This window comes from Genypterus blacodes, unplaced genomic scaffold, assembly GCF_046128005.1.
Source record: "Genypterus blacodes isolate CSIRO-AG114 ecotype Tasmania unplaced genomic scaffold, CSIRO-AGI_Gbla_v1 ptg000106l_1, whole genome shotgun sequence".
Classification (NCBI taxonomy): Eukaryota; Metazoa; Chordata; class Actinopteri; order Ophidiiformes; family Ophidiidae; genus Genypterus; species Genypterus blacodes.
In genome coordinates this window covers 1,496,659-1,515,335 of record NW_027466910.1, presented here as the reverse complement: position 1 = coordinate 1,515,335, position 18,677 = coordinate 1,496,659, and the positions used below count along the sequence as shown (strand labels likewise).

General features: G+C 41.9%; 2 protein-coding genes across 2 annotated transcripts; both read left to right on the top strand.

Moving 5' to 3' along the window:
- The first annotated feature begins 7 nt into the window (after positions 1–7).
- LOC143008707 (thioredoxin domain-containing protein 9-like) lies at positions 8–2,443 on the top strand. The gene is made up of 5 exons (XM_076160575.1): positions 8–90; positions 905–1,109; positions 1,257–1,375; positions 1,499–1,753; positions 1,861–2,443. The coding sequence occupies exons 2-5, from the start codon at positions 936–938 to the stop codon at positions 1,979–1,981; spliced, it is 669 nt and encodes a 222-aa protein (XP_076016690.1). The 5' UTR covers positions 8–90; positions 905–935; the 3' UTR covers positions 1,982–2,443.
- A 14,811-nt stretch (positions 2,444–17,254) lies between these two features.
- LOC143008639 (thioredoxin domain-containing protein 9-like) lies at positions 17,255–18,528 on the top strand. Its single transcript, XM_076160486.1, has 4 exons — positions 17,255–17,454; positions 17,766–17,884; positions 18,011–18,265; positions 18,370–18,528. Exons 1-4 carry the CDS (start codon positions 17,281–17,283, stop codon positions 18,482–18,484), a joined length of 663 nt encoding a protein of 220 aa, XP_076016601.1. The 5' UTR covers positions 17,255–17,280; the 3' UTR covers positions 18,485–18,528.
- The last annotated feature ends 149 nt before the right edge of the window (positions 18,529–18,677 follow it).

Here is an 18,677-nt window from a genome sequence, read left to right as displayed (position 1 = left end):
GCCCCACAGGAGACGTAAATTGCGTGTAAGTACGTCACGCGCGCTATTCGGCAGACGTCGTCCTAATTTCCTCCGCTGACCGGAACGCTGGTAAGCACCTGCGTCTAAATCTGACATTATTAACAATACTGCGGCTATGATTCGCACATATTCACAATTCCTTCTTATTAAGTACATAACGTCACACATTCGTAAAGCCTCGTTTCTATATCGAGGCGTATCTCTCCATTTCGAGCCACAATAACTAACGGGGTAGGCTAACGTTAGCTCGACAGCTACATTTGATGCGTACTTCAGCTCGTCGGATGCGTTTTCTACCTTCTAGCTCGCCAAATTCCAAACATTAATATCGAGAGGAATGTTTGGTTAGCTACAGTAGCTGCACAGGCTATAGTGTGGTGATAGCAAATGGCGCAACAATGTAGCTAAGGGTCCAGCTAGTAAGAAAACCGGGAGGAACTAGGTGTGTCCGCAGTTACTATCGCTTTGTCTGTACGCCAATCCGAGCTGTGTTCAGTAACAATAGACAGTAACTGGTTACCTGGCGACTACAGCCTGGATCAGGTGATGAAGTGTTGAAACGGGACGCGACCCTTCCTTTTCATGAAATCCCTTCTGTCTTTGCCAGGAATGAAGCTGTCACATACGGAACATTAAAGCTGCTCACTGGTTACTGTCATTGTGTGATTGTATGTGTATATAGCAGCTTCACCGATTAATTATACTTAAGCATTTGGGGCCTTGAACTGCTTCGTTACTAGTTACCTTTATGGTTTTACAGATTTGGGCACTGTTAAATGATGTTGCTAAAAGAAGTAGTAATTACAGTTGAAAATGTAAATGTTCCATAATGCCTAACTGGTTTTCTTAATTGTGTACCTGACCTGTTCTTCATCCCGCTCAGGTTCAGGGAGATCTTCACAGAGGGAGCAGCCATGGCTAACCAAACTATGGACATCCTATCAAAGGTTTTGGAGCAGTCGGCCAAGGTGGTGGAGGAACAGGTCGAAGCCCAGCTGAGCAAACTCAATGATATGGATGAAGATGATTTGGAGAGACTGAAGGAAAGGCGACTGGAGGCCCTTAAAAATGCCCAGAAACAGAAGCAGGTAACCAGTCTCTCAGACTGCTGTGCAAATAACACAATCATCTAAACAGGAATATACATGTCTCTCTACGTGATTGATTTGTTCAGATTCATTGCAGCATTTTTAGATCTGTGGCTCTGTTGTTCATAGCAGCTCTTTATTTTGTAGGAGTGGTTGTCTAAAGGCCATGGAGAATACAGAGAAATCCCCAGCGAGAAAGACTTTTTCGCCGAGGTCAAGGAAAGCAAGAAAGTCGTCTGCCATTTCTACAAAAACTCCACTTTCAGGTGGGCAAAGTGCAGCTCTGATGTCCAGGGTCACAGCAAATGTTGTGGGATTGAAGAATTGAATTGTCATGATGTTGTTGCTTTAATCAGTTTCTCTCAACTGTCACTGTCTCCTGCATACAGATGTAAGATTGTGGACAAACACTTGGCCATCTTGGCAAAGAAGCACGTTGAGACCAAATTTATCAAGCTGAATGTGGAGAAAGCCCCTTTTCTGTCCGAGAGGCTGCGGATCAAGGTGATTCCCACCCTGGCTCTGGTGGTAGACGGGAAAACAAAGGACTATGTGATTGGATTCTCTGACCTGGGAAACACAGACGAGTTCCCCACAGAGATGCTGGAGTGGAGACTCGGCTGTGCGGACGTCATTAACTACAGGTTAATACATCAACGTATTCCAGCTTGTGGCATCATTGGCTATCTGAAGAGAGTAGTTTGTTATTTATTGTAACTCACGCCACCTTTCCTTTCCTTTCCTTCCCTAGTGGTAACCTGATGGAGCCTCCGACACTCAAACAGAGGCCTGGCTCAAAGTTCACTAAAGTGGAGAAAAAGAGCATCAGAGGACGAGGCTACGACTCAGATTCTGATTCTGATGAAGACTGAGAGCCACTGCCTGTTTCCTGTCTCTCTCTCTCTCTCTCAGGGCTACCTCATTGCAAAACAGTCTAGCAGCCCGTTTATTTCTCGACCCTTATTTCAGTGACTTTAGTTATGTACATGATAAAATGTGATCTATGTGTATTAGCTTGTCAGCTGGCTGTACTGTCCTAAGTCTCTGCTCCCATCTAGCGGTAACAGGACAAGTCTGAATAATTTATGGCCTAAAAGTAATTCTGCCTCAATTCTATAATGTTCCTTGGCCCGTGACCCATCTGAATGTTTGACATCGTGCTAACACACACCAGCACAAACAACTGATGAAAAAAACAATTATCACATCCTGTAGAGAGAAGTTGCCTCCACAAAAATGTGCCAAGGGTAGAAAACTGCATTCAAACTTGGATAACCTTTCAAACAAACTTTGTTTTTTAATAAATCCTGATGAATAAAGAAACTGAAACATCACATGCTGCTGAATTATCATTTAAGATTTAAGATAGTTTATTCAAGTCATTTTGCATGCAATTGACAGCAATCACACACAATTGAAATTTTACACCCCCTACATATCACACACAAACACATGCACTACAGGGCAGCCATTTATCGGCTGCCCTACATCAAAGTGACATCAAAGACTGAACAGTAACATTGCTGTCTGACAATGACGAACAGACTGGATATAAAACAGGTTGGTCAAACACGTGTCTTTCAGCCATGTCCTCTACAGCAGGGAGCCCATAGGGAGCCTTTAGTGGCTGAATCTGGAATTAACCAGGAAAGAGATGGCTACAATTATAAAACTATACAGTATATAAAAGTACTGCTCATTCAAGGTTGAAGAGGTGATCCCAATTATTACAAGTTGGTAAACTACAAGTAAGTACCCAGTGCCAGATCAAAAGAGTTAGATAGGAATAAAACACAGGAGGCCATCAGGATCTCAGAGAAAAACTTTATTACACTGCACATGCTCAGTTAAGCCATCAGGTCACATATCAACCTCCAAGTGTTTCATTGTGCGTCAAACAATCAAAAACATATTCCCACAATTGGCAACACCATGGCATATTTATATTTTCATAAATGCTACATTTCACATTACAGCCCTCAACACACTCAAAACTCTTAGTTACTGAGAAATTTCATTTTTATGGAATGGTTGCATTTGTTATAATTTTTATTATTTTTCAGTATGATAATCATTGCATATACATTTTAAGATTTTTCAAATGTAAAGCACAACAATGAATGTCATTATGGACATGTCTACTACAAACTCCAGTTGTCCACCGGAAATACGAATTTTGATTAATCAGAAAACAGCTGGATTTATTCGTATTGGTAATATCTTCATCTATATCCACAGATAATAAACACTAAAGGAGACAAAACTTTATTGAACTTTTAAACTTCGAAAACAACGTATATGATCTGTAAACCGTAAGGAGAATCACATATATTGAAACGCTGAAAGTCTGGACATAGACGCGAGTCTGCGCATGCGTCGTCCAATAATTTAAACACATTCAGTTCAGGGTAAAATTGTTTGGTTAGGAAGTCACAATTAAAAAAAGAAAAGAAAAAGCATATTTTTTTCTCTGAGATGGCAGGTCAATTTATTAATTGGACTTCCCCTGCCCTCTCTGGAGGACATTTTTAAGACTTGTCTCCGCAGGGCCAACACCATCCTGAAAGATGCATCCCACCCTTGTATCTCCCTGTTCTGTCTGTTACCCTCTGGAAGGCGATACAGATCACTGAACACGCGCACCACCAGACTGAAGAACAACTTCTTTGTAAGGGCCATAAGTGAGCTAAACAAAATCAAACATTAGACAAATTAGTACCCCAAAAGTCAATTGCAATATTGGGACAAATTGGGACAGATTGTTCAGCTATGATGTCATGTGATGTCATATGGGGCAAGGGACATGTGATGTCATTTGGGGTGTGATGTCATGATGTCATATGGGATTTCATGATGTCATATGTGATGTCGTAATGTCATATGGGATGTTGAGACATGTCATATGAGACATCTTGAGCTATTGGGACATCTTGAGCTGTGGGACTACTTATGTTTGAATGTATGATACTGTGTGTTGTTTATTTATTGTTATTTATTATTAAATATTTGTTTGTAGTTGTTTATTTATAGTTTGTTGCTGTTATTTTATTACTGATCAAAGATTCAGGCATCATATACAATGACAATAAAAGCTATTCTATTCTTCAATTTGAGTAATGAAATTGTGCAATCTACGGAATGACCTAGTTTTACGTCATTAGATAACGATGTTGGACGTAATCACGCAATCAACGTCATTAAGCAAATGTTAGCATTACGACCTACGTCACTGCATGACTGTGTTGCTACTTCTACTGAAAATAAGTTAGTTTGGACAGCGCTTGTGTGAAGTCACTTCTCTACTAACTCAACAAAATATGAAGATGTCTAGGGATGACCCACTCTTTCGATGAGTTGTCCCAAATGGGAGGTCCGAATGGTTCAACACAGAACAAAGTAAAATTGTGGAGTTGCTTTATTCTAAGCTGAATGGCAAACAGAACTATATGAGGCTATCAGGCATGCGCCATAAGAGAAGAAAATCAGACCTGAACTCACCAGGGGCCTCAATTATAACAGTTTGAACCTGCGTACGCTACTTTACACAGTTGTTGAGCTTTACAAAACCACAAAATGTGGACTGTGTGGAAAGAACTCTGAAGGACCCGATGGAGTCTGACCAACCCTGGGGCAAAGTTGTCCTGCTTGGTAGAGATCCTAGGCAGACACTCCCAGTTGTATTGTAAATAATGTGAGGTCATTGTAAAGCAATTTGGTTCAAAAGGCGATGTAATCAGATGGTCACGTTTGCTTCCTCTTCTCCTGTCATTAGAGATGGAAGATAAGATTAAGATATTCATGGGACGAGCAGAGAAGATCAGAGCTCAAGTGAATAAGCTGAAAGAAGGTAAATGATCATTTAATCTGAAGGTTATCATTTACTAGACAGCTTTCTGTGCCACCTCATTTTTATTTCTCCCTCTGTCCCTGTTCTTCAAGCAGGGACGTATACGAGCAGATTAAAATACCAGAGAATGCCACAGGTTACACCTATGATTGTCTGTTAAAGCCATACATAAGCAATGACCTCACCGAGGTGTGGGTGGAAGACCCAAACGTGCTGCACTCCGGCCAAGTAAGAGCTCAGTTTCAAGCTTATGTGTGTTGGAACAGTTATCCTGTCATGCTAAGTCTGTTTCTGCCTTGGATTCATTTCAGGAGCTCAAATAACATTGTCATTATATTTTTTGATAAATTATTCAATCAAAAATGTCTAATGTGTCACACAGTTGTTCCACTTTGAAACCTTCTGTCAGAGCTTCGACAGAGCCAGCAATTTGAAAACAATCCATCTCTGCCTCACGCTCCATCAGCACCGGTTCCCCTCTAAGCTGTGTTCTTTCCCCTCTGCTCTTCTCCTTATACACAAATGATTGCACCTCCAGTCATCAGTCAGTCCAACTCCTGAAGTTTGCGAACGACACCACCCTCATTGGACTCATCTCTGATGGGGACGAGTCTGCCTACAGGCAGGAGACTGACCGTATGGTAAATTGGTGCAGGCGTAACAATCTGGAGCTTAATGCTCTGAAAACAAAGGAGATGGTCGTGGATTTCCGACTGAACGCAGCCCCACCTGCCCCCATCACTCTGTGTGACTCCCCAGTTGATACTGTGGAGTCCTTTCGTTTCCTGGGAGCCATCATCTCCCAGGACCTCAAGTGGGAGCTCAACATCAGCTCCCTCACCAAAAAAGCCCAGCAAAGGATGTTCTTCCTGAGGCAGCTGAAGAAGTTCAGCCTGCCAAAGACATTGATGGTAAATTCCTCTTGAGTGCAAACTTAATTGGCAAATAAAGTGATTCTGATTCCTCACTTCACGGGCTAAACTAAGTTCTTTAACTAATGTGCTGCGTTATGTGAAAGCCTCCAGTCTCATGTTGGTTGTGCTGTTGTTCACTGCCATTCTGTGTGTCTCACAGTCAACAGACCGTAGAACACAGAAGAAGCGTCTGAAGGGCACAACGTGGATCATGAAGAGTCTCAATGTGACTGTGGATGTGCAGTACTCCTCTTCCATCCAGGACAGTGTGATCAGGTACATGTAAGCCTCATCAAATCAGTCACATACAAGTGCAGCTCAATAATCATTACACTCAAAGTGAAATATTTCAAGCGTTCCTTTGTTATAATTTTGATAAGTTTGGCTTACAGCTCATGAAAACCCCTAATTCAGTATCTGAGTGAAAATTAGAATATTGTGAAAAAGTCCAATATTTTAGACTCATCTTGTCACACTCTAATCAGCTAATCAATTAAAATAACCTGCAAAGGTTTCCTGAGCCTTTAAATCGTCTCAGTCTGGTTCAGTCGCCTACACAATAATGTGGAAGACTACTGACTTGACAGTTGTCCAGAAGGCAGTCATTGACATCCTCCACAAGGAGGGAGAGCCACAAAAGGTCATTGCTAAAGAAGCTGGCTGTTCAGAGTGCTGTATCCAAGCATATCCATAGAAAGGAAAAAAGAGTGGTAGGAAAAGGTGCACAAGCAACAGGGAGAACCGCAGCCCTATTGTCAAGCAAACCCCATTTAAGAATTTGGGTAAGCTACACAAGGCTTGGACTGAGGCTGGAGTCAGTGCATAAAGAGCCAACGCACTCAGACGTGTCTTGCCTGGGCTAAGCAGAAAAAGAACCCCTTTTATAATGCATATCATTTGGAAATTCAGGTGTGACTCTCCAACTCAAAGAGTGGAGAGGATCATAATACTAGTTGCTTGAAGTCTAGTGTGAAATTTCCACAGTTAGTGATGATTTTGGTGCCATGTCATCTGATGGTTTTGGTCCATTGTGTTTTCTCAAGACCTAAGTCAACGCAGCCGTCTACCAGGAAATTTTAGAGCACTTCATGGTTCCGTCTGCTGACAAGCTTTATGGAGATGCTGATCTCATTTTCCAGCAGGAATGGCACCTGCACTCTAAAAAGTAATTCAGGGGACCTTTTACCACCAATTAATTAGATGCATGGTTGCAAGATAAAAATTCTAATTTATTGATTTAGATCAATTTTTTAAGTTGCAAACATTATTTTGATGAGTTGTGTTTACATAATAATGTTGGTAATTACATCAACTTAATATTGTGTGTAATTTAGACTCAAATTTCTGCGTTAATTGATTCAAAACAAAATTCAAGTTGTAGTAACTTAATGAAATTCGCTTGGTAACTTAATTTTTCTCCACCTTGAGTTCAAGTCCCCCCCCCCCCCCCACGTAACATGCCTGGACAAATTCAGACAGTTAAGACTGTGTGTTAGAGGACCTGTAGCTGAAGAAAAAAGTTACAAAGGAAATTTTCAAGGTGACTATAATTTCATTTACAAATAAATTCTACTAAAGCAATGTATTTGGGCATATTCTCAATTGTAATATGACCAATAGTGGACCCATGCACAGACGTTAGGCTACACATGCTAATACAGTTGATGGAATATGTTGTACTTCTATATGTAGCTAACGCTAGTCATATTTAGCAGTGTAATTTGGCCATCCAACCCTTTATTTTAGCATAACAGTGAAGAATGATAAAGTTTCATTTGACAAATTTGCTCAGCTAGAGAGGGCTTTTCATTTGTGCTGTGGGGAGGAAAATCATGATTAATTGCTTATTTGTGTAACTGTCAACTACGTTGTGTAATCTAAATTCATTTGCTCATTTCATCCAATGTTGCTTTTATGTCTATGTTAGGTGAGATATTTGTATTGTAAATTGGACTTTGGTTACTATTGTGATACAACTTACAGTTTGGAAAAACTAGTTGATACAACAAAATTTTTTGAGTAATCAACTTAAAAACTTGTGTTAATGCTACCAATTATTAAGTGGTAGCGGTAATTAAAATACGTTTGATTGTAGCGGAAATGCTAATTCCCCTAACTCAATGTAGTTTGTTGGTTAAACATAATTTCATTAGAAGTTGTTGTAACTCAAAAAGATTGATGCAAACTGTTGCGTAATTTTTTTTGTTGAGCCAATGCTTTTGTTTTTAGAGTGTGCCCACACTGCCAAAAGTACCAGAAAGTGGTTTCACGACCATGGTTTAACTGTGCCTGATTGGCCAGCAAACTCGCCTGACCTGAACCCCATAGAAAATCTATGGGGTATTGTCAAGAGGAAGATGAGAGACGCCAGACCAAACTATGCAGACGAGCTGAAGGCCAAAATCAAAGCAACCTGGGCTTCCATAACACCTCAGCAGTGCCACAGGCTGATGGCCTCCATGCCACGCTGTATTGATGCAGTCATTTGTGCAAAGGGGGCCTGAAGTATTGAGTACAAACGTGAACATACTTTTCAGGATGCTGCCATTTCTGTGAACTTCTCCACGATATTCTAATTTATTGAGCTGCACCTGTATATGTGCAATCAGGTACATGTGAGCTTCATCAACTCACTCACATATATGTGCCTTTAGGAAAGACCGACTGTTACAAGACCACCGTGGATGTTTTTCACACCACAACAACACAACCAAAGGTTGAAATGTAACTGTTTTGTCAACAATTTTTGTTGAATTTTGGTAATCAAAAACACTTTTGTTCTGATCTTAGTGTAATTCACATTTCCTACACTGTTCATGGCTGTTTATAATTGAAGACATTTTCATTTCCTGTAATGCAATCCAAAGAATATAACTCAAAGGATGCATGAACAAAAAACATGCATCCTTAAAACATACATCCAAAAAACATGTGTGTGTGTGTTGGTGTCCATGTGTTTGTGTGTGGGTTGGTTGCCACCGTGTGTGCTGCCGAGTGTGCAATACCGTGAGTGACACTGCGGCGTCGGCACCGGCTACTTCCCGGTGTAGGTAGTACGGGAAGTACTGCAGAATTTTTTTATTGCCATTAGATCTACCCACATTACTTACGGTTGATCGCGATCGACGTATTGGGCACCCCTGCTCTATAGCGCGAGGAGGAGACATAGAGGGAATAAAATGATATGTGCTGAGGCCAGATATTCAGTTGGCTTTGGTTTTAGACCAAGTTTACTGGGAGCAGTGCTGGTTGAATAGTCTGACTGCTTGCAGGAAGGAAAGACCTGCGGTATCTCTCTGTGAGACGCCGCGGGTGAAGCAGCCTGTCACTATATGAGCTGCAGAGGGGTGTTAGAAGCTATTGTAAGGGATGGAGCAAGTTGTCCAACGAGGTGCCAGCTTGTCCCCCACCGCCTCCACTGAGTCCAGAGGGCAGCCCAGGACAGAGCTGGCCTTCTTCACCAGTTTGTTCAGTCTCTTCCCGTCAGGCGTGAATGGCGTGAGTAGAAACACGCAAAGCCCCATTAACAACCCTAAAGACTTGATAATGTGTTGGCTAGGCTTGGAAAAACTTTAACGGGACACTTACAGTCTAAATAGAAAAACATCTCTAGTATTGCATTGGGATGCAAAAATCTAAATCAAAATCTCTTTCCAGCCGGCATCGCTCAAGACAGGCCAAGGGGAACGTCTAAAGTTGAAGTAAAAATGAGTGGCAGAGACAGAAGAGGGGTCAAAAGAACGAGGCAAGGGTCTGAAGAGGATGCCATGTCTCTTCTGAAAAGAGCTCAGGAGCCTCCAGCAGGGTCGCCAGAGATACGATGATATGATGGAGCTGCTCATCGACGCAGTGAAAAACAGTTTGACAGATTTGACAACGGTTGGGTTATAAAGATAGAAGGAGGGCTGGACTTCTTCAAGAATCCCAAAGTAAGGTATCACACTTATATTTTTCATCCATTCCACTGTCAGATTCACTATGCTGTCTATGAATGCTGTCAGAGGAGACACGCCACAAACAAATTAAAATTGCACGACGTTCATGGGCCAAGCAGAGCAGGTCAAAGATGGATTGCGCATGATGCAAGAAGTTAAGTGATCATCAAAGTTGTCATTTAGACACTGTATTTAACCTATGAGATCATTGCAATTTCAATCTACTTGTATTCTACCTCAGGGTCTACGTATTAGGTTTAACAATAGTATGAATAATACAACCTTCCTTCTTTCTCTCTATCTCTCTCCTCTTCCTGTTTAAAAAATGATCTCCAAAATATCCTACAATTGTATGCACAGGGTCATGTAAAATGTTTGCTTCAATGAAAACAAATGGCAAGAAAAAAGAAAATTGTCATTTACTAGACAGATTTCTGGGCCACCTCTCATTTTTATTTCTCTCTGTCCTCACTCAGTCTGACCAGCTGCGCCATGAAGAAATAAAAATAAAAGACAATGACACACGATACATCTATGAGAGCTTGTTCGAGCCATATCTTGGTGACGACGTCACAGAAGTGTGGGTGGAAGACCCATACATTCAACGTACCCACCAAGTAAGAACTCCCTTTCTATCATTGTCTTCGAGTGTTGGAACAGTTATCTTGTAATGCCGAGTCTGAATCTGCCTTGATTGGATTCATTTCAGGGCCTCAAATAACATTATTATTGATTTATCATCTTTTTCATATTGTCTGATCAATTATTGAATCAGAAATAGTCATAAATGTGTCAAACACAGTTGGAGAACTTCAAAGCGTTCTGCCAAGTGGTGTACAGGTCCAGCAAGGTCAAAACAATCCATCTCTACACTGAAACGGATAGAGTAAGTTATTTCACTTATTAGGCTGCATTATGTGAAAGCCTCCAGTCTCATGTTGGTCACTGCCAGTCTGTGTGTCTCACAGTCAAACCCTAGCCGACAGGGTGATTTTCTTATAAGAGTCCTATCCACAAAGTGAAATTTTCTGAGTGCCTTCTTGCTGTCAATTATGGTGATCTTTCTGTTCTCAGGAGCCTTTCCTTGACCTCAGAAACTGCTACGAGACCACCGGGGAAATTTTTCACACCACAACAACACAACCAATGGTTGAAATGTAACCGTTTTGTTATTTTTTGTCAGCAGTTTTTGTTTTTTTTCTTATTCAATTTAGTTAATTTATTAATTTCGTGTGTTTTTCTAATTCATTTCAATTTCTTTGCATAGTTGTTGTCTTGTTGTCCTATGTCTTGTATGTTTTTATCGCACCAATAACCACAAAAATTCCTTTTAAGTGCAAACTTAACTAGCAATAAAAGCGATTCTGATTCCAAGTCTGATTTCTGCATCCAACAGTGCAGAGAGACCACCATTGACATTTTCCACTCAGCAACAAAAAGAATGGCTAGATAAACTGCTTTTTAATGCGGGCCACTCCCACTTACTACTCCCACTACCTCGCTTTGTGCCATTCTTCTGCCTCTGCACATCATTGCAACCACCTTTGTGATATTCCGCCGTATATTACTATAGGCCGGAGCAGGTTCCACCCTCCTGCAGTTTCTACCTGCAACTTCTCTGGGCTGATGGTTGTGTTTTTTTCCTGAGTTGTTTGTGCTGGTGTGTGTTAGCACGATAAGTTGAACATTCAGGCGGGTCGTGGGCCCCTAGTCGAGTGGCCCTAAAAGTGGCCTAATGATGGGTTAATGGTGAGGGGTCCCTTAAGTTACTGGATTCTTGCCGTTGGCATGTCGATCTGGTTCTGCCACTGCTACTGTCGGGATACGGGGAACATGGAGCTGCATTAACTAGATTTGGGAATGTCGTCTCAGGTGGCTCTCTCCAAACACCTCGATGCTGTCCAGGACCCCATTCAGCGGCTCCGGTCTAGCAAGGCGAACCTGCAGCCCTTAGGATGAGACCTGCAATGGTTGGCTTACCAAATCACAGGGCTATGGTGGTGGCTACAGCCGGAGGGTCACACAGCTACTTCTGGTCAAGTCAGCAACATCTCCCCTCCAGTGAGGCCGCTGACTGGACGACTCTCTCTCTCTCTCTCTCTGGTGGACCATTGGCTGTCACCACCAACTCGCATTTCCATGATATGGAAGAGCCCAGTGTAGAGCCCCACTCGCTTCATACTCAAATGAAAATAGCTGTTGAAATTGAAAAACAAATTAGGATTTGTAATTTCTGCATGTACAATAATTTTCTTTGTCGAAATTGCCAAATTTGCAGAGCTCCGGCGCACATAAAGGGAAAGATGAGGCGGGGCAGCAGCAAGGTTGGGCCCCCACTATGATTGCACATGTAGCACTTGTTTCAACCAACACCACTATCTATGCTACTGGACCAGTCCTAAGCTCAAATGAGTGGGGAAAGCAATATAAGAATAGACCAAAGACCTTCAACTTTAAATGCAAAAGCTGGCAATTTAGTTCAGGTCGACAAGACAATACAATACAATAAGACAAAACTGAGATAAATAGACCAACAGGTACCAAAAGTAAGTATAATAGAATAACAGGTATAATCCACTTTCCCTTTTGTTTTCCACCTAGGTTAGAAAAAACATTAATAAATCCAGATAGTTTGTTTAAGTTAGACAGTCTTTAGACTCATTTGGAATAAATTCAACAGGTTCATTACCTATTCTTTTATTCTACAGAAATAGGTTGCAGCTTTTTAGTTTCACTATTTCTCCTTATCTGTCTTTCACAGGTTAATTGACCATTTCACTTTTTCTAAATGGCAATGTGACAATGTTGACAACTGTGAAAATAGACCACAGTATAAGGTGTAAACACGCTTCAGTTCAAGTTTCAGCCTTAAAATGGCGGTGCGCGGTACCGTTGAACCGCGTTCATTGACACAAAATAGCTACACAAAATAAGGTAACCCTTTTTCACTAACACAATATACATTCATTCTCTGGTTACATTCAGAACAATAATTATTGATACTGCCGAACAGTTAATGTTGAAGGTTTTTTTTCCACACAAATCAATAAACTTCCAAAACGGTTAATGTCATTAATGTGGACCTACCCCGCTAATACTCAAAACAGAAACAACGCGGCTAAAAATACAATACAATGACTCAACAAAACCGCGGTGGCTTACTTTGGTATATGCCCTCCTCAATTCTTGACCAGGCCAGGTAAGTGTTTTCTTTCTTAAAATATCCTTTTAAATCAATATTTCACTCTTTAATCTCAGCTCGTTGTCTTTGCTTCGCTCTGTTCCTCTTGTCTGTGCTCTCTCAGCGACAATCAAGACCGCGACTGGTTTCTTAAATAGGCAGTGACGTGACTATTTTCTACAAGCACACTTTTAATTGTCGTCGTTATATAATTGTCAAATGTTTGAACTTAAATGAATTAAACGAAACAATTCAACTTATTTATGTCATGCTTTAATATAGGTTATACACAACTTCTCAGTACCTGGATGGAGTGTGTCCGTTATAATCTCTCCGGTAGTCACCAATGTTATGTTTGTAGACCCCCTTTACATGTCCTCGCCTCCCATAACCCAGGTAACTCATTTAATTTATGTGTATAAAGATATTTAAGCTCACTGGTGCCAACGACAGTGTAATAGCAACAGGAGAGGCAGCTATGCGTCTGGTTTGCGGGGGCGTGGTTTCAGCTACGTCAACGACGCTCGCGCTCCGTCTACCTGAACTAGCCCTGCAAAATATCTGATTCTTCACTGAAAAACGTCACATCCAACCATAACATGTAATTTAGATTTTTTTTTTTCTTCAAGCGACACGGGGAGTGATAAACAAAGGAAGACCAACTCCCGAGACAGGCCTCTCCCGTCTTTGACCTCCCCGCACGTCACTGGCTCTTAGTACACTAACCCCAACATCAGCACTCATGTTACATACCTCGTTCCCATGAAGCGCGCCGCCATCTTGGCTCACAGTCAAGCCGCCGCCATCTTGGCTCCGGGTGTAGACGTCAGAATCTCGGCTCCACCAGCCTCGCCGTCCCGTAGTCAGCATCCCCAACAGCAGCCTGTGCGCCATCACGATGGTCCTTCCTCGGGGCATTCAAAGACATCGTTGCTCCGGTCTTCAAACAGAACTCGGCTGCATTACAAAGTAGGTCTAAACTTAAGCCAACTAGCTACATTTACAGCGGGATTCTCTTACCCATTTCGGACACTAATGTTGCGTCCGCGGGTTCACCCTAAGTGCAGCTAGTGATAATAAATCAAAGTCGAATGAAAATGAACGTACATATGAGGCGCTGAAAATAACAAACGCTATGCTAGTTAGTAGGCTAACTTCGTTCTCACCTGTCCACCTACACTGCAGTGGATGTCACAGCCAACAGAGGGTGTTTCCGAGTGTTCAGCCCTTTTATAAGTTACGTCCCGCGTGCCACACAGGCCGCCTCTAACAAATCAAAATGGCAGAGGATGACACAGGTTACAGCTACGATAGTTAGTTCAAGCCGTATATTAGCGTGGGGGCATATTAGGGTTAGTTACTGTAAAAATACAAATGAAAGAATACATTTTAAATTTTAATATTATGGCTGTATTTGAAAAGTATATCTTTTGTTTATTGAAGCGCTGAAAGTCTGGACATAGACGTGATTCTGTGCATGCGCCGTCCAACGTAGGTTTGTACGCGCGTGGTCCAAACGTCATTTTAACTTTTACCATGTCCAAATCTGTTGCCAATTGTTTAGGTGCCAAATTTGAATGAAAGTTGAAGTCGGTTAGCAGAGAGGGAAGATGGCTCAAAAGAGCACACTCTGCTCCTGGGAGGCAGGTGTCGGAAGAGGAGACATTGGCCGGGTGTCCTCTCAACAGAGCTCAGGAGCCTCCATCAGGGACGCCAAGGCTACGATGACGAAATGGAGCTGCCCAAGGACGCAATGAAAGGTCACACGCGCTTCAACGCATACACAATATTTATGTAGTTCCACAGATTATTAATTGTTTAGCCTGATATCCACTGCTTGGCCTTATTATGGGTTAATGGTGAGAGGTCCCTTAAATTACTGGATTTTTAAGCCAGGGGTTTGAGCATCAGTGGCCAGAACAAGACAATGCTAGTGATATAGGGTTGCCAAAAAAGGTGTGTTTCCACTTCAAAGTGACCATATTAAGTGATAGGTCAATATAGGGAGAGCATCAAAACGTGATGTAGGGGGTACTAGGAGCTTATGGAAAGACCTTTATTTCAAGGTAATGGCAGCCAAGATCAAGTCAGTTTATTTTGCCAAGGTACAAATGAACACAAACAAGTTAATCAAGAATAAAGAAATGATAGGAAATAGCACTGTAACATAGACATGGTGAGCCAGCAGAGATGGAAGATAACATTTAGATCAACATGGGCCAAGAAGAGAAGATCAGAGCTCAAGTGAATAAGCTGAAAGAAGGTAAATGATCATTTGATCTGAAGGTTATCATTTGCTAGACAGCTTTCTGTGCCACCTCATTTTTATTTCTTCCTCTGTCTCCGTTCTTATAAGGGGCAAAAACATGAGCAGATTAAGATACCAGAGGATGCCACAGGTTACACCTATGATCGTCTGTTCAAGCCATACATCACAGATGACTTCACCGAGGTGTGGGTGGAAGATGAGGGTCATCACCTGAGCTCAACCATGGAGGGGCGGAGAGGCAACAGCGAGGAAGACACACACACACAGCCTGGCCACAAGTCACACCCCCACCCTAACAACCCTAAAGACTTGGTAACGTGTCGGCCGGGCTTGGAAAAACTTTTATCAGGGCATTGCAATGCAAAAATCCATATCTTGTCCCAAGTTGAATTCTGTGAAAATGAGAAGCCGAGACAGAAGAGGGCTCATAAGAGCATGCTCGCCTCGGAGGCAGGTGTCTGAAGAGAGCTCAGGAGCCTCCAGCAGGGTTGCCAGAGATACGATGATGGGATGGAGCTGCTCATCGACGCAGTGAAAAACTGTTTCATAATACTTATTGTATTTTTCATCCATTCCACAGAATATACACAGCATAGTGACTATGCTGTGTATAAATGCGTCTATTATCATACTGTCAGAGGGGAAACGCCACAAATTAAAATTGCATGACGTTCATTGGCCAGGCAGAGCAGGTCAAAGATCGATAAAGAAATAAACATAGAGGATGAGACAGGATATAGCCATGATAGCTTGTTCAAGCCATATCTTAGTGAAGACATCACAGAAGTGTTTTGGAAGATCCTTATATTCAGCTACCCACCAAGTAAGAACTCCCTTTCTATCATTGTCTTGCGTGTGTTGGAACAGTTATCCTGTCATGCCGAGGCTGAATCTGCCTTGATTGGATACCTTTCAGGGCCTCAAATAACATTGTTATTATTGATTTATCACCTTTTTCATATTGTCTGATCAATTATTGAATAAAAAATGTCATAAACACAGTTGGAGAACTTAAAAGTGTTCTGCCAAGTGGTGTACAGGTCCAGCAAGGTCAAAACAATCTCTACACTTAAAAGGATAGAGTAAGTTATTTCACTAATTAGGCTGCATTATGTAAAAGCCTCCAGTCTCATGTTGGTTGTGCTGTTTTGCTGAATCTGCCTTGATAGGATTTGTTTTGTTTGTGTATATTGTTGGGTACCTTGTTTTGTTGTTTGTTTTTGAAAGGTTTCTATACAAATAAAGTAATTATTGTTATTACTTCATTGACTTTGTGGACTTACTAGATGAGTGTATGAATTCTATTGGTTTTAAGGTCCAATCCAAGGAGCCGAGTAAGAATTAGAAAGCAGGGACAAATGTTATGTTTTTAGTTAAACTGGTGAACAGGAAGGGAAACGGAGAAAGTGATGAGATGAAGCAGTTCATGTTTGCTTTCTGTACATTAACTCCTCTTCCTCACCTGTCTTAGCCTCAGACTTGTCCCAATGCAACATTTAATAGCTGAAAAATAGAGTGAATGAAATGAAAGAACTGAGTTATTGAGGAGGTTACAGGAACATCTGGGCAGCTTTGGTCATCCTGCCTCAGAATCCTAGACCGTGGTAAGTATTGGATGGATGGATACTTTGGACTGGTGATGAAGACCACATTTTGAAAACTGAAGCTGCCCCTGGAAGTTACAGGGACATGAAAAATGACCCCTGTCCATCTAGCCCACACAGAGCTCCACCTAGTGGCCACAAAAAGTTATTTTAGCTTTTCAAAACTCTTATTTGGATTTATTTTTATGTCTCCCATGAAATGTAGTTAATTAGAGCACAGAACCCTCCAGATGCTGAACACCTGCGACTAAATAGTATCCGATTGCGGCGATGATTTGCGACATATTCATAACGTTGTCATCGTTTACGAACATGTGATGTACTGCGTCATGTGTATTAGCGACGACGCATCACACATGCGAGTATTTAACATGTTCTTCATCCCCTCAGGTTCAGGGAGATCTTCACAGAGGGAGCAGCCATGGCTACCCCAACCATGGACATCATATCAAAGGTTTTGGAGCAGTCGGCCAAGTTGGTGGAGGAACAGGTGGAAGCCCAGCTGAGCAAACTCAATGATATGGATGAAGATGATTTGGACAAACTGAAGGAAAGGCGACTAGAGGCCCTTAAAAATGCCCATAAACAGAAGCAGGTAACGAGCCTCATGCATCACTAACACTATCACTTGGATCGCATACCAGGAAATAAAAACAACATAAATACGGCCATGCATGGATTGACAGTAAACCCAATAACCATAACCCTGGACTGACACAGATCAATGCTATACACACATTCTCTTAATATGTAGATGTGAGTGGAAACTTGGGTGCCTTCATTAGAAATCCAACAATAAAAATCAATCAAGCAAAGATGCCAGATTGTTAAAGCTACTTGTTCTGCCATCAGCCTCAATTTTTAGATCTGTGGCTCTGTGGTTCATAGCAGCTCTTTATTTTGTAGGAGTGGTTGTCTAAAGGCCATGGAGAATACAGAGAAATCCCCAGTGAGAAAGACTTTTTCGCCGAGGTCAAGCAAAGCAAGAAAGTCGTCTGCCATTTCTACAGAAGCTCCACTTTCAGGTTGGCAAAGTGCAGCTCTGATGTCCAGGGTCACAGCAAATGTAGTGGGATTGAAGAATTGAATTGTTGTCATGATGTCGTTGCTTTAATCAGTTTCTCTCAACTGTCACTCTCTCCTACATACAGATGTACGATTGTGGACAAACACTTGGCCATCTTGGCAAAGAAGCACGTTGAGGCCAAATTTATCAAGCTGAATGTGGAGAAAGCCCCTTTTCTGTCCGAGAGGCTGCGGATCAAGGTGATTCCCACCCTGGCTCTGGTGGTAGACGGGAAAACAAAGGACTATGTGATTGGATTCTCTGACCTGGGAAACACAGACGAGTTCCCCACAGAGATGCTGGAGTGGAGACTTGGCTGTGGGGACGTCATTAACTACAGGTTAATACATCAACGTATTCCAGCTTGTGGCATCATTGGCTATCTGAAGAGAGTAGTTTGTTTTTCATTGCAACTCTCACACCACCTTTCCTTTCCGTTCCTAGTGGTAACCTGATGGAGCCTCCGACACTCAAACAGAGGCCTGGCTCAAAGTTCACCAAAGTGGAGAAAAAGAGCATCAGAGGACGAGGCTACGACTCAGATTCTGATGAAGACTGAGAGCCACTGCCTGTTTCCTGTCTCTCTCTTATTGCAAAACAGTCTGGCAACCCGTTTATTTCTAAAATATGATGATCTACATGTACATTTTGGTGTTTACCTTATTAGCATGGACACCTCTCATGTAATCCTGCAGAGAGAGAAGTTGCCTCCACAAAAATGTTCCAAGTTTAGAAAACACATTCACTGTCAA

What these genes read in the sequence shown, in the direction of transcription:
- LOC143008639 (XM_076160486.1), top strand. Translation starts at nt 17,281, where the DNA reads ATGGCTACCCCAACCATGGACATCATATCAAAGGTTTTGGAGCAGTCG. An exon ending in ATGCCCATAAACAGAAGCAG is followed by an intron (nt 17,455 to 17,765) that starts GTAACGAGCCTC and finishes TTTATTTTGTAG; the next exon opens with GAGTGGTTGTCTAAAGGCCA. An exon ending in GGGGACGTCATTAACTACAG is followed by an intron (nt 18,266 to 18,369) that starts GTTAATACATCA and finishes TTCCGTTCCTAG; the next exon opens with TGGTAACCTGATGGAGCCTC.
- LOC143008707 (XM_076160575.1), top strand. Translation starts at nt 936, where the DNA reads ATGGCTAACCAAACTATGGACATCCTATCAAAGGTTTTGGAGCAGTCG. An exon ending in ATGCCCAGAAACAGAAGCAG is followed by an intron (nt 1,110 to 1,256) that starts GTAACCAGTCTC and finishes TTTATTTTGTAG; the next exon opens with GAGTGGTTGTCTAAAGGCCA. An exon ending in GCGGACGTCATTAACTACAG is followed by an intron (nt 1,754 to 1,860) that starts GTTAATACATCA and finishes TTCCTTCCCTAG; the next exon opens with TGGTAACCTGATGGAGCCTC.